This window comes from Coregonus lavaretus, assembly GCF_964263955.1.
Source record: "Coregonus lavaretus genome assembly, chromosome: 27".
NCBI classification, from domain to species: Eukaryota; Metazoa; Chordata; class Actinopteri; order Salmoniformes; family Salmonidae; genus Coregonus; species Coregonus lavaretus.
In genome coordinates, this window is record NC_140014.1 from 27053128 (window position 1) to 27067851 (window position 14724).

Here is a 14724-nt window from a genome sequence, read left to right on the forward strand (position 1 = left end):
TGTATGTTCACTGGCATTATTTATTGAGAGCATCTTATATTACAGTACAAGTCAGTACAAATTTAATCTGATATTTACAGAATTGTATAACAAACAGTTCAAAAAAAAAAAGTTTCAACCTATATACTATTGAAAATCAGGATATGGTGGTGCCAATCTGAGATCAAATTATTTTGGTCCAGGTATTACTCAAGACATTATTGTCCTCAGACATACTGTATAGCCTGTAAAAAAAATTAAATCATAGATTTTTGTCTGTTGGGGCAACCTCTAGGAAGAGCTGCAGGAACACAGTGACTTTCTCCAACAGTCCAGGGCAGAGTTTGTAGTGAATGAACGGCACATAAACCAATACACCACTGAAGATGAATAAGGTGACGTAGAGGTACTCTATCGCGGGCTTGTCAATGATAGGTGCCAGCACAAGGAAAATCGCTGCCATGATGACCAAGATGGGGATTACAATGGGAACCTGGGTGAATAAGCAAAAATAGTGGTACTGTCACAAGAGTTGTGGAAAGCAGATGGGACCATTTGGGCAATTGAATTTTAATAAATCAATGTCGTCTTGTTCAAAAGGACTCAGAACTTTATAAATAAAATAAGAAATTAGATATCCTATGAGACTCACGCTATATGTCCTGGGAAGTTCAGGTTTCTTGATCTTGAGGTAGAGGAGCCCAGACAGAGTGATTGTATAGAAGAACCAGGCTGTAAAACTGGCAATATCAATGGAGAGGGATGTAAGATAAATAAAGCAACAATTTCATAAATGTATTGAGCAATTTTGAAGTCATAGCATAAACTACCTGAAGAAGTTGACAATGCTCTGGAAGTCCCCAGGGATGAGAACCAGAAGTGAGATTGCCGTGGTGAAGATCAGGGCTGGAGAGGGGGTCAGTCGATTCACATGGGCCATGGCCAGAATATCAGGCTGGAGACAAAAAAAACAGCTGTTGACATAAAAACTACAAAACTCACTCACTCAATACCTACATCAGACTATGCCAGAGTTTTATTTTGAAAAATATAAGTTAAAAATGCCTGTCACTTGCATGTGTTTCTCACCATGTGTCCCTCTCTTGCAGCCACAAAGCACACCCGGCTGCCACTAAAGAATGTTCCATTCAGAGAGCCAAAAGCAGACAAAGCGGCTGCGATGGACATCACCCATCCCCAGCTCCCGAGCACCTTATTCCTGTTAATGACAATGTAATTTGTCAGCTCACCACACATTTAATTTTTTTTTGGAGAGAGGTGTGGATGGAGTCAAGCTCTCTCACCCCCAGGTGACAGCCACTGCACTCGACAACATCAGTTCTCTGGGCGTCATGGCAGCCAAGTAGCTCACATTGACCAGTAGATACAGCATGGTTACCATGGGGATGGCAATCATAACTGCCCTGGGCAGATTTACCTGAGAGGGTGCAAGATGGAGAAAGATATGTTAAGTCCTTAAGATCATGGAAGGAAGGTCTTTTTAACTCTTCTTTCACATAGTTTAAGTTGTACAAGCCAGCGAAGGACCAATGGCCTTAGTAAAAAGCCATCCCTATGGAGCTTACACCCAAGTTCGTACCATCAAAAGCATTTTGTTGTACAGTAACATTCCCCTGTGCAATGAGCACTATTCCTCCGATTACTATAACCATCAGGGCAAATACGTAGCTATGCCACCAAGAAGACCACCTGAATTCTCATGGCTAAACGTACATTCAAGATGTTGGCCATGGCTACAACCATGACCGCTACAACAGCAGCACATTTCACTATTAGCTGAGGAGGAGAACAGTCTTGGTAGAAAGGTGCCACTGCGTATTCTGCAAAGCTGAGGGATATTGCAGCGATGCTCGCTGGCTTCACCACTAGTAGGAAGGTAAAGGCCTCAAAAGGCGGCAGGGAACTGTCCGTAGATTCGAAGGATGTAGATGAAGCCCCCTCCTGATTCTTTAATAATGGTTCCGAGCTCAGCTTACGAGAGTGCCACCAGCATGGCTAGTAGGCAAGACAGGGCCCAAATGATCAGGCATGCCTTTGGACTTCCAATGTAGGACAGCACAAACTGAGGGGACATGAATATACCCGATCCAATCATGGTTCCTGCTACCAGTGACACAGCACTGACTAAACCCAACTAGCGCTTCAGTTGAAGCTCCTCTGTTTCTGTTTTTGCCATGGCCAGCTTACGGATTCAAACAGGAGAAACTGTTGTCAACGATCAATCCTTTCTTCTTAAGCAAGACAAATAAATACAAAGACCTAGCAAATCATTGATGCTTGGTGCAAAGTACTTAGTAGTTAATATTAACTTCTCAGGTTGCATAAGGTATGTTGTTGTGTCTTCTTTGTTTACAGCTGTAAAATGGTTCCTATAAAGATTAACCCCCCAAAGTGTTTGTTAAAGATTCACCAAATTACTACTGCAACAAAAAAAGGAGGTCTGATTGACTAGGAGAGTGAGAAAAGGGGATGCTATGTCATCGTACACTTGGATAATTCAATCCCTGAAGGTTGGAAAGGTTAAGGCCAAGGTTGACCTCTCTCACCCTTGTTATATGTGTTGGTCATAAAGCCAACTGCAATTACTGTCAGAAGTCATGTGATTATAAAATATTACAGCTGAGGTCTTGAGTGTAGACTTGCCCTCTAGCTAATGATGTAGTTCTGTAGACATGTTACACCATATTTCCATCCTGATTAGTGTATCAAATGCAATTTTAAAAAACAGATAAACGCACACTGTATCTGTCTGTGGGATGGTCCAAAGATCAAATCCATTTGGCAGGATGCGATAGAGTGGACTTGTCAGGTATTGTCTCAGATGATTTGCCTGTACAGTAGCTTGCGAAACTATTCACCCCCCTTGGCATTTTTCCTATTTTGTTGCCTTACAACCTGGAATTAAAATGGATTTTTTGGGGGTTTGTATCATTTGATTTACACAACATGCCTACCACGTTGAAGATGCAAAATATTTTTTCTTGTGAAACAAACAAGAAATAAGACAAAAAAACAGAAAACTTGAGCGCGCATAACTATTCACCCCCCCAAAGTCAATACTCTGTAGAGCCACCTTTTGCAGCAATTACAGCTGCAAGTCTCTTGGGGTATGTCTCTATAAGCTTGGCATATCTAGCCACTGGGATTTTTGCCCATTCTTCAAGGCAAAACTGCTCCAGCTCCTTCAAGTTGGATGGGTTCCGCTGGTGTACAGCAATCTTTAAGTCATACCACAGATTCTCTATTGGATTGAGGTCTGGCCAAAAAGCTCAATTTTAGTCTCATCTGACCAGAGTACCTTCTTCCATATGTTTGGGGAGTCTCCCACATGCCTTTTGGTGAACACCAAACGCGTTTGCTTATGTTTTTCTTTAAGCAATGGCTTTTTTCTGGCCACTCTTCGGTAAAGTCCAGCTCTGTGGAGTATACGGCTTAAAGTGGTCCTATGGACAGATACTCCAATCTCCGCTGTGGAGCTTTGCAGCTCCTTCAGGGTTATCTTTGGTCTCTTTGTTGCCTCTCTGATTAATGCCCTCCTTGCCTGGTCTGAGTTTTGGTGGGCGGCCCTCTCTTGGCAGGTTTGTTGTGGTGCCATATTCTTTCCATTTTTTAAATAATGGATTTAATGGTGCTCCGTGGGATGTTCAAAGTTTCTGATATTTTTTTTATAACCCAACCCTGATCTGTACTTCTCCACAACTTTGTCCCTGACCTGTTTGGAGAGCTCCTTGGTCTTCATGGTGCCGCTTGCTTGGTGGTGCCCCTTGCTTAGTGGTGTTGCAGACTCTGGGGCCTTTCAGAACAGGTGTATATATACTGAGATCATGTGACAGATCATGTGACACTTAAATAAAGTCCACCTGTGAGCAATCTAACTAATTATGTGACTTCTAAAGGTAATTGGTTGCACCAGATCTTATTTAGGGGCTTCATAGCAAAGGGGGTGAATACATATGCACGCACCACTTTTCCGTTATTTATTTTTTAGAATTCTTTGAAACAAGTTATTTTTTTCATTTCACCTCACCAATTTGGACTATTTTGTGTATGTCCATTGCATGAAATCCAAATAAAAATCAATTTAAATTACAGGTTGTAATGCAACAAAATAGGAAAAATGCCAAGGGGGATGAATACTTTTGAAAGGCACTGTATATCCTAAACTCTGTATTTTTTGTTTATTTCCTGTGGGCTGTAACCTCAGTAGTACAAAAAAGAAAATGGTTTGTTTTTGCCTAGTCCAGGCCAAACATACTATTGCAGCACTCAATATCAAACTAACTTTTTAATTGTTCTTTACCTCAGGGCGTTTTAGTTCTTCTGTGACATAATTCAAAGTGTTCCAACCATCATAGGACCACAGTCCTTGATAAAGAAATCCAAATCAAACTGATTTCCACATGGGTCCCTTTAAAGGAATCCTCAAAGTTTTCAGTGTCCCCCTCGAAAAGCAGCACCACACCTCCAATAATGATCAATGCCAAGACCTCCAGCTTGATCACCATGCAAAATACCTATATGAACATATGACGTACATTCATACTGTTCACAATGGCTAACACCACAACCCATGCTGCAGCCACACACTTGACCACCAGTTCTGGAGAGGTACAGTCATGGTAGAAAGGGGCCACTGCATATTCAGCAAAGCTCAGTGCTATCCCTGTTACACTGGCAGGTCTCATCACAATGACGAAGCTGAAGACAAACATGAAGGCGACTACTTGGCCAAATATCCGCAGAAAATATGTACTCTTCCCCAGATTCAGGAATGACAGTGCCCAGTTCTGCATAGCAGAGGCAGAAATGATTAGAGTACTGACAATCTGTACTTAAGTAAAAGTACTGTTACTTAGATTGTAATTTACTAAAGTAAATGTATCCCTTTTAAGAAACTACTCAAGTAAGAGTAACAAATGTAATTTGCCTTATGGTAAACTGTGATAGCAAACAAAAAGAACAACAAGTTAGTGCAATTGATTTGACATTAATTTGTTATTTAAGCCTGCCAGCACCATCTTGCAGATGTCCTCCAGCACATATAGTCTCCAATGAAGACTGACATCAATCAAAGCCCAGAAAGTTACAAATCGCAGGTTTAATAACTATCAATGTGCTTTATTTCATAAAAAGGTAAATGGTACTCGAGAAATGTGTAATCATTTCACAATTTCAAAAGCAGTATTGAAAATGTATTTCACAATATAATTTCAAGTACATGTGATGGTGAATGCGTACTAAAAAGATTTACACCAAGTGTGACGTTTTCATTTTTTACTCAGAATTAAATATCAACGAGGATCAGGTGTTACAACAGTAAAACAACAATCAATATTGACATTTCACTATCAATCATGTTACTAGTATGCAAATCAGACACATTTGAGCATGGAATTAAACATCAAGGTAGGTATTCAGGTAAGAATCATGTAAGTAATGAACAATCAAACAGTGCAGATATCAATTGTCATAGTCTACTCAATCATGTTACAAGTATTCAAATCATCAAGACACATTTCAGCATGGCTAAGAACCCACTAACAAAAATCTCCTCAGAGTCAAGTGAAGCTACCTAGCCATTTCATTTGCGCTCGCCCTCAAAACACAACGTCAACAACAGAATGATATCTGACAAATAATTATCTTTCTCCAGAAATATATAATATTACAAAGGCAGAAGGTAATTAAAGTACAACTTACCTCTGATTGCGTCTGACTAAGAACCCACAAACAAAAATCTCCTCGGAGTTAAGTGAAGATGCGCTCTTCACTTCAAAAGCCGTGATGGAGATGCAGGGTTTGACGGACAATTTTGAGAGCCAATGGATTTAAGAATTTTGATGACCAGCTATTTTGAATACATTTCATTGGCCAAGGGGTCGTGACACATTCATACAGATGTAAAGGAGAACCAATAGTATCGATTCATGTAAAAAAAAAAAAAATCCCCACATTTGAAGTTATGAGGGTTTCATCCGACAACGACGATATAATAATATAAATCTATGTAACTGAAGTGATCTGGTGAAATGTAACGGAGTAAAAAGTAAGTTACTTCCTCCAGAAATTGTGTGAGTAACAGTACAAGCACAGATAGAATAATGAGCCAAATGTTTCATCGGATGTATAAATCTGAAGCATCCGGTTGGCATTTCCACTCACCACGAAATATGGTGATGAGAGAAAGCCAAGTGGCCGGCGGTGGGAGAAGATGGAGCGAGATGGATTTTGGCCGACGTTCTGCTAAATTCCTAATTGATGCAACATTTGATCCCAATACAGTTTCTGTTCCCAAAACTAGAATCTGCTATGAACAGAGTGGACTACGTTTTCTAGACTTTAGCCTTTGCAAAAGTTTTCAAAAATTGCATTGTTTAGAAGGAGTGCAAGGGCGAATTGAGTTATTGCGTACACGCGCTTCACAGAGTAGGCGTTGCCTAACGGAAATATGCAAATCTATGCCAGAACGCGCCAATAGGATTTAGCTAGCTTGTGCTTGGCTCTGCCCAGTATGATTAATTTGCTCCCATTTGAAATGACAGGCTGTGGTCTGTCTTGGGTTAGTTATAAAAAAATATTTGGTACAAGTACAGCCCACAGAGAGTAACTAGAAAAACGACTAGTTCCTCCAAAAATGTACTTAAGTACATGTAACTGTTACTTGTAGCACGTTACTACCCACCTCTGAGCAGAGGGAACCCAATGTGGCCTGCAGGCCACAGGCTGCCCAGATCACCAGGCTGGCTTCGGGGCTTCCTATGTTAACCAGCACAGACTGAGGGCACATAAAAATTACAGATCCCTTCATGGTCCCGGCAATGAATGAGATAACACCAATAGTTTCTGTGTTTCAGCCATGTGGTAGGAGATCTATCCTCAAAAATGATCTGTATTAAGCTGGAGAGAGGTTTAAATGTTTTGTCCTTATAGGACAAGGTTGCACCTACTGTTACATCAGTTAATAATTACAAGATTGTGAGTGCTGTCAACTTTAATGTACTCAAAAAGGAAACGTACCGGTAACAATGTATACCCATTTTCCATAATTTCAAACATTCTGGAACAGTAGTAACACCTCAGAGATCTGAGGAGGGATGACTAACTGAAACGTATATGATGTTGCACATTATTATCGATAAAGTTGTTTCTAAACCGTCAATGGGAGCCAAGGAAAAACACTTTTTGTCAGTGTCAGTGACACTCAGAATGTGGATGGCATGTTTTTTGAGCAGCCTAGGTTGTCAATGTTCTGAATGTTAAACCCCACGGAACTGAATGAGTTAAGTAAGGCATGTTATGTCACCCTGTGTCCTGGAAAAAAGCATGCTGCATTATTGAAAATAATGTAGACTGAAAAGATGGGCACAGTGTTGGCGCCAGAAATTGTGTACCTAAACCAGTGTTAGTGTTCCTTTGTAATCAACCTGTATGAGATAAGAAATATGATGTATTATGTACTCAAAATCAGTACTAACATAACTTAAATGTACAGTTTCTGTAATGGAAGTGAATGCATCGCTTTACCTCAGGACGTTTCAGCTCTTCAGTCACATAATTCAAGTTATTCCATCCATCGTAGGACCACAGTCCCTGGTAGAAAGCAATACCTATCGGATTGATGCCCAAGTTGGTCCCTTTAAAAGAATCCTCAAAACTTTCTGTTTCCCCTCTGATGAGCAACACTACTCCTCCAATAATTATTACTGAAAGAGCCAGCACCTTGGCCACCATGAAGAACACTTGCATTGACATGGCGAATCGTACATTCAGACAGTTAACAGTGGCTGTCACCACAATCCCTGCTGCAGCCACACACTTCACCACCAGCTGTGGGCATGGACAGTCTTGGTAAAAAGGTGCCAATGCATATTCAGCAAAGCTCAGTGAGATCCCTGCCACACTGGCAGGTCTCACAAATATGACTGAGCTGAAAATTAAAATGAAGGCCAATACTGGGCCTGACGTCCTTAGGATATAGATGTACTCTCCCCCTGACTCTCGGATGACTGTCCCCAGTTCAGCATAGCAGAGAGAGCCAAGCACAGCCAGCAGGCCACAGGCTGCCCAGATCACCAGGCTGCCTCCTGGGCTTCCTATGTTGACCAGAACGAACTGAGGGGACATAAAAATCCCAGATCCAATCATAGTGCCAGCCACGAGCGACACGGCGCCAACCAGTCCCACTTCCCGTTTCAGGCTGAGCTTCTGTGGTTTGCCATCCATAACTTCAACTGCTGGAAATGTGTCCTCAACAGTCATGTTTTACCATAGACCAACAAGATATCTGCTGAAGAAAAGATTTCAAATCTGTGTACAAGTCACTCGTACCACCATTGAGTGGGTTAATAATTACAGAAGTAGGAGTGAGTCTGACTATTTTACAACCACATTTCAGTGTCAGGGGATTGTAACAGATTAGATAGAGATAGATTTTGGGGGGGATGGTGAGGTCACTGGTGGAGTAAATAAGTACACAGATGAAAATAAATAACTTTATTTTGCACCCATATCTGAATAGTTTTTCCCCCAGCATTTCTGTAAAATGAATGTGTGGCATGTGTGTGTACTGTATGTAGGTGTGCGTGAATGTGTTTGTTTGTATGTGCGTGTGTGTGTGTGATTGAACACCTGATTATCTGATAGCTTGCACACCCATTGAAAATGTGATTCACTTACTGTTCACAATGTCAAGTTGTTTCAATATTATATACTACTAATGAGTTATGTCACCCTATATGAAGAGCATACTATGGAAGTAAATTAGAGACATAAGTATGTAGGCATGTAAAGTATGATTTGCACATGTAAAATATGAGTTGCACATGTATTGTCAGTTTTGTAGTTGCAAAACATATTTGAGAATATGTAACTTATTTTGAGAATAAATGCAACAACACTCGCAAGCAGGTAACGTGATGTGTGAATAAATACAACAATACTTGCAAACGTAACTTGATATGTGAATAAATTCAATGAGATTAGGTTGCTACACAGTAGCCGACTAGCAGAGTTTGTGAATTCGATCGTCACTAGTTACCACAGCTACAAAGTCAGGAGGCCCGTATACTCGACCAATCAGATGAGGGTGTGTTGCGACAGCCACAAAGTCAGAAGGCACGCCTACTAGCCCAATCAGATGAGGGAGTGTGATGAAGCATATACCGTTTTACGGTTCGTGGGAAACGACCAATCAGATGAGGGAGTGTGATGACGCGTATGCCGACTGGCTTGCAGGGGTAGACGAGACACATGCATTTCTTTTATCTAGTGATCAATGATTTGGTTATTTATTAGCTATAATAAAACCAACCGTTCTTAAGGCAAAGTGGTAATCGGATGTCTTATTCAAACTCAGCTTGCAAGTTTATGATGTTTGCCCTTACTCATAGTTATTTGTCTTAAACCAAAATAGGTTTACTCCAATATCTGCTTTGTTTTTAAAATGGCATGTAGACAAACAAATTGACACATCTTGATTTTATATTTTTATTTTCAAAATCCACAAGTAATCCACAAGTAAAACGTACACAGGTTCACAGAAATGTAATTTTTTTAAACTGGCAGATTTTTGCCTGATTTAAGATGAAAACTTCAACCCTGTTACTTTATTTGGCACCTATGCACTTACTATAGTAATTTATTTAACTTAACATAGCCTTTCAGTCCACCTTTTTGGTATTTTGTACTGTCAAAGTTGCGTCAATTCAAATCTGGCATTATGAACAAAAGAGGTCAACACGACTTCTAAGATATACTAGTTATTTTAATTAATGCAAAAGCCCTCAATGGTAAATATGATGTTTCGTATATACGGGCTCTCTGAAATACCTCGCAGGGCACCCCAGAGAACTAAAACATTGTTCTAGGATCTTGCTCAAATACTCTGACAGAGAGAGTTTCCCACCTCTCTGCTGGCCAATTAGAGTAAAGACTTGAGCGTGGTTTAGACTTACTCAGCCAATCCGTTGATGCACCTCTGTCGCCAGGCATATGTCCATATCATAACAACCTGTCATAGTGAGAAGAGCCAGCTCCCTTAGACACCATTCCTACGTCCAAGGAAGGTTCACAGATCACAAAGAACCAGTATATTCCAGCATCTGGAGACACAAATCCTTATCTCCCTTTACCCCCTAAAACAGCTCTTCACATCAATCACAGCTTGCCAGGTGTCACAACCTACATTAGCCCAGTCAAGAATGCATTCTTCCTAAGTTAGTCATCCCATCAATTATAAAAAATAATAAATCTCTCACAGTACCAGTTCCAGTCTCTGTACAAAGGCATGGTCTTCAAGCTATGGAAGATGGCAAAACATTTTAGTATAATAATTGATTGGACTTACATGGCACTTTTCTAGACACCCAAATCTCTTTATAGTGTAAGGGGAAACTTACCAACCTAACCCCACTTATATACACTTTATTAATTTATTTTATTGGACCATCCACCCCCCTCTTCGGAGGACAAAAGTACATTTGTTTTACATTTTTGTTTTTTTACAGATATTTTGTTACATATACAGTACATTATTTATACTGTGGCATTTATTTATACTGTGGCACTTACTTCCCTCAGTCCACTCTCATGTGCTGCCCTTCTGGCAGCTTTATGGGCCTTCCACAGCTGGTGAGCAATCTGCCCTTAATTACTCACCAGCTCCCAATCAGCCCCAATTAGTCCTGTCCGGGGAGCCCGTCGAGACCTGGCACGTCCAGCAGATGGAGCCAGCTCCTCGTGATGTATACTCCATCTGTTTCCAGGCCTCGACGAGTCTCCCCCTGGTGGCTGACCTGCTGTACGCCACAATACACTTTACATACATGCTACTTTTATACACAGTATTACATGATAGGAATACAGTTTGATTTACACATAAAAAGGTACTCATCATTACATACTCTTGCAATAAGTGCCATGGGATCTTTAGTGACCACAGAGTTAGGACACCCGTTTAAAGTCTCATCTTCAATTTTATTGAAGAACATTCCATTGTTAGTAAGTACTTCAACATTATTAAAATTAAATTAATGTTGTAAAAGTGTATGGTATAAATTACAGTGATCTGTCTTTGAACTTACAGCCCTCTTGTTCATTTCAGCAGCATATTTCTCTTTGCTTTTGTTTGTCTGTCTTTCCCCTAGTGGCATTTATATGTCTTTATGCCAACAACTCGAAACAGAAAACCATTGAATGGGAGACTTTTACTCTCCCAACTGAGTTTTTTTCTTGCCAAAGGCTGTGCATCTGTTGAAGGTCAAGAATATGAGGCTTGTAGGGAAACTAACAACGTTGCTCTATCTAATAGAATAACTCCTCTGTGCTTGGAATGGAATCCCTTATGCTAGCTAGCAAGTTCATTTTAGACGAGAGTAGCAAAAGTTAGCTACTAGATATCTAAAAAAGCTAAGAAAACGTACCCTTTTGCGTCACACACTCCCTCATCTGATTGATCAGGTAGGCGGGCCATCTGAGTCGGCAAACGTGTCATCACACTCCCTCATCTGATTGGTCGGGTAGGCGGGCCTTCTGACTTTGTGGCTTTGGTAACTAGTGACGACCCGTGACTTCACGCTCCAGACCGGACACTGGGGGCACTGCATTAGCTAGATGAAGCAACTGCACATCTTACGCTATATATACACAGAAGTATGTGGACACCCCTTCAAATTGGTGGATTCGGCTATTTCAGCCACACCCGTTGCTGACAGGTGTATAAAATCGAGCACACAGCCATGCAATCTCCATAGACAAACATTGGCAGTAGAATGGTCTTACTGAAGAGCTCAGTGACTTTCAACGTGGCACCGTCATAGGATGCCACCTTTCCAACAAGTCAGTTCGTCACATTTATGCCCTGCTAGAGCTGCCCCGGTCAACTGTAAGTGCTGTTATTGTGAAGTGGAAATGTCTAGGAGCAACAATGGCTCAGCTTCGAAGTGGTAGGCCACACAAGCTCACAGAACAGGACCGCCGAGTGCTGAAGCACATAGCGTGTAAAAATCATCTGTCCTCGGTTGCAACACTCACTACCGAGTTCCAAACTGCCTCTGGAAGCAACGTCAGCACAATAACTGTTCGTTGGGAGCTTCAAGAAATGGGTTTCCATGGCCGAGCAGCCGCACACAAGCCTCAGATCACCATGCGCAATGCCAAGTGTCGTCTGGAGTGGTGTAAAGCTCGCTGCCATTGGACTCTGGAGCAGTGGAAACACGTTCTCTGGAGTAATTAATCACGCTTCACCATCTGGCAGTCCAACGCACAAATCTGGGTTTGGCGGATGCCAGGAGAACGCTACCTACCCCAATACGTAGTGCCAACTGTAAAGTTTGGTGGAGGAGGAATAATGGTCGGAATACATACATTATCTCACTCTAATCAATTTTAATAGAAAGTTAGCAAAAATAAATAAGATCTTGCTACCATGGAAAGGTAAATACCTGTCTATTTGTGGAAAAATCACCCTGATTAACTCTTTAGTATGATCCCAGTTTACCTATTTGCTTATGGTCTTGCCTACGCCTAGCAAACAGTTTTTTAAATTATATTAGAAAATAATATTCAATTTTATTTGGAATGGCAAGGCAGACAAAATTAAACTGGCCTATTTATATACAGTGAGGGGAAAAAGTATTTGATCCCCTGCTGATTTTGTACATTTGCCCACTGACAAAGACATGATCAGTCTATAATTTTAATGGTAGGTTTATTTGAACAGTGAGAGAGAGAATAACAACAAAAAAATCCAGAAAAACGCATGTTAAAAATGTTATTAATTGATTTGCATTTTAATGAGGGAAACAAGTATTTGACCCCTCTGCAAAACATGACTTAGTACTTGGTGGCAAAACCCTTGTTGGCAATCACAGAGCTCAGACGTTTCTTGTAGTTGGCCACCAGTTTTGCACACATCTCAGGAGGGATTTTGTCCCACTCCTCTTTGCAGATCTTCTCCAAGTCATTAAGGTTTCGAGACTGACGTTTGGCAACTCGAACCTTCAGCTCCCTGCACAGATTTTCTATGGGATTAAGGTCTGGAGACTGGCTAGGCCACTCCAGGACCTTAATGTGCTTCTTCTTGAGCCACTCCTTTGTTGCCTTGGCCGTGTGTTTTGGGTCATTGTCATGCTGGAATACCCATCCACGACCCATTTTCAATGCCCTGGCTGAGGGAAGAAGGTTCTCATCTAAGATTTGACGGTACATGGCGCCGTCCATCGTCCCTTTGATGCGGTGAAGTTGTCCTGTCCCCTTAGCAGAAAAACACCCCAAAGCATAATGTTTCCACCTCCATGTTTGACGGTGGGGATGGTGTTCTTGGGGTCATAGGCAGCATTCCTCCTCCTCCAAACACGGCGAGGTGAGTTGATGCCAAAGAGCTCGATTTTGGTCTCATCTGACCACAACACTTTCACCCAGTTCTCCTCTGAATCATTCAGATGTTCATTGGCAAACTTCAGACGGGCCTGTATATGTGCTTTCTTGAGCAGGGGGAACTTGCGGGCGCTGCAGGATTTCAGTCCTTCACGGCGTACTGTGTTACCAATTGTTTTCTTGGTGACTATGGTCCCAGCTGCCTTGAGATCATTGACAAGATCCTCCCGTGTAGTTCTGGGCTGATTCGTCACCGTTCTCATGATCATTGCAACTCCACGAGGTAAGATCTTTACATTTACATTTACATCATTTAGCAGACACTCTTATCCAGAGCGACTTACAAATTGGTACATATTCAACTTATGATAGCCAGTGGGACAACCACCTTTTTTTATTTTATTTTTTTATGGGGGGTGGGGGAAGAAGGATTACTTTATACTATTCCAGGTATTCCTTAAAGAGGTAGGGTTTCAAGTGTCTCCGGAAGGTGGTCAGTGACTCCACTGTCCTGGCGTCATGGGGAGCTTGTTCCACCATTGGGGTGCCAGAGCAGCGAATAGCTTTCACTGGGCTTTCGTAAAGGTAGGGGAGCTAGCAGGCCAGAGGTGGATGAACGTAGTGCCCTCGTTTGGGTGTAGGGTCTGATCAGAGCCTAAAGGTAAGGAGGTGCCGTTCCCCTCACAGCTCCGTAGGCAAGCACCATGGTCTTGTAGTAGATGCGAGCCTCAACTGGAAGCCAGTGGAGTGTGCGGAGGAGCGGGGTGACATGAGAGAACTTGGGAAGGTTGAACACCAGACGGGCTGCAGCGTTCTGGAAAAGTTGTAGGGGTTTAATGGCACAGGCAGGGAGCCCAGCCAACAGCGAGTTGCAGTAATCCAGACAGGAGATGACAAGTGCCTGGATTAGGCCCTGTGCCGCTTTCTGTGTAAGGTAGGGTCGTACTCTGCGAATGTTGTAGAGCATGAACCTGCAGGATTGGGTCACCGCTTTGATGTTAGCGGAGAACGACAGGGTGTTGTCCAGGGTCACGCCAAGGTTCTTTGCACTCTGGGAGGAGGACAGAATGGAGTTGTCAACCGTGATGGCGAGATCATGGAGCGGGCAGTCCTTCCCCGGGAGGAAGAGCAACTCCGTCTTGCCGAGGTTCAGCTTGAGGTGGTGATCCGACATCCACACTGATATGTCTGCCAGACATGCAGAGATGTGATTCACTACCTGGTTATCAGAAGGGGGAAAGGAGAAAATTAATTGTGTGTCGTCTGCGTAGCAATGATAAGAGAGACCATGTGAGGATATGACAGAGCCAAGTGACTTGGTGTATAGAGAGAATAGGAGAGGGCCTAGAA

The 14724-nt window shown here is 42.0% G+C and overlaps 1 protein-coding gene across 1 annotated transcript; it reads right to left on the bottom strand.

Annotated features, from left to right (window-relative positions):
* Nucleotides 1–2: 2 nt before the first annotated feature.
* LOC311103065 (b(0,+)-type amino acid transporter 1-like) lies at nt 3–8259 on the bottom strand (the record flags this gene model as incomplete). The annotated part of the gene is made up of 6 exons (XM_084144588.1): nt 3–472; nt 632–719; nt 810–934; nt 1069–1198; nt 1284–1417; nt 7525–8259. 6 exons carry the CDS (start codon nt 8257–8259, stop codon nt 242–244), a joined length of 1443 nt encoding a protein of 480 aa, XP_084000714.1. The 3' UTR covers nt 3–241.
* Nucleotides 8260–14724: the final 6465 nt, after the last annotated feature.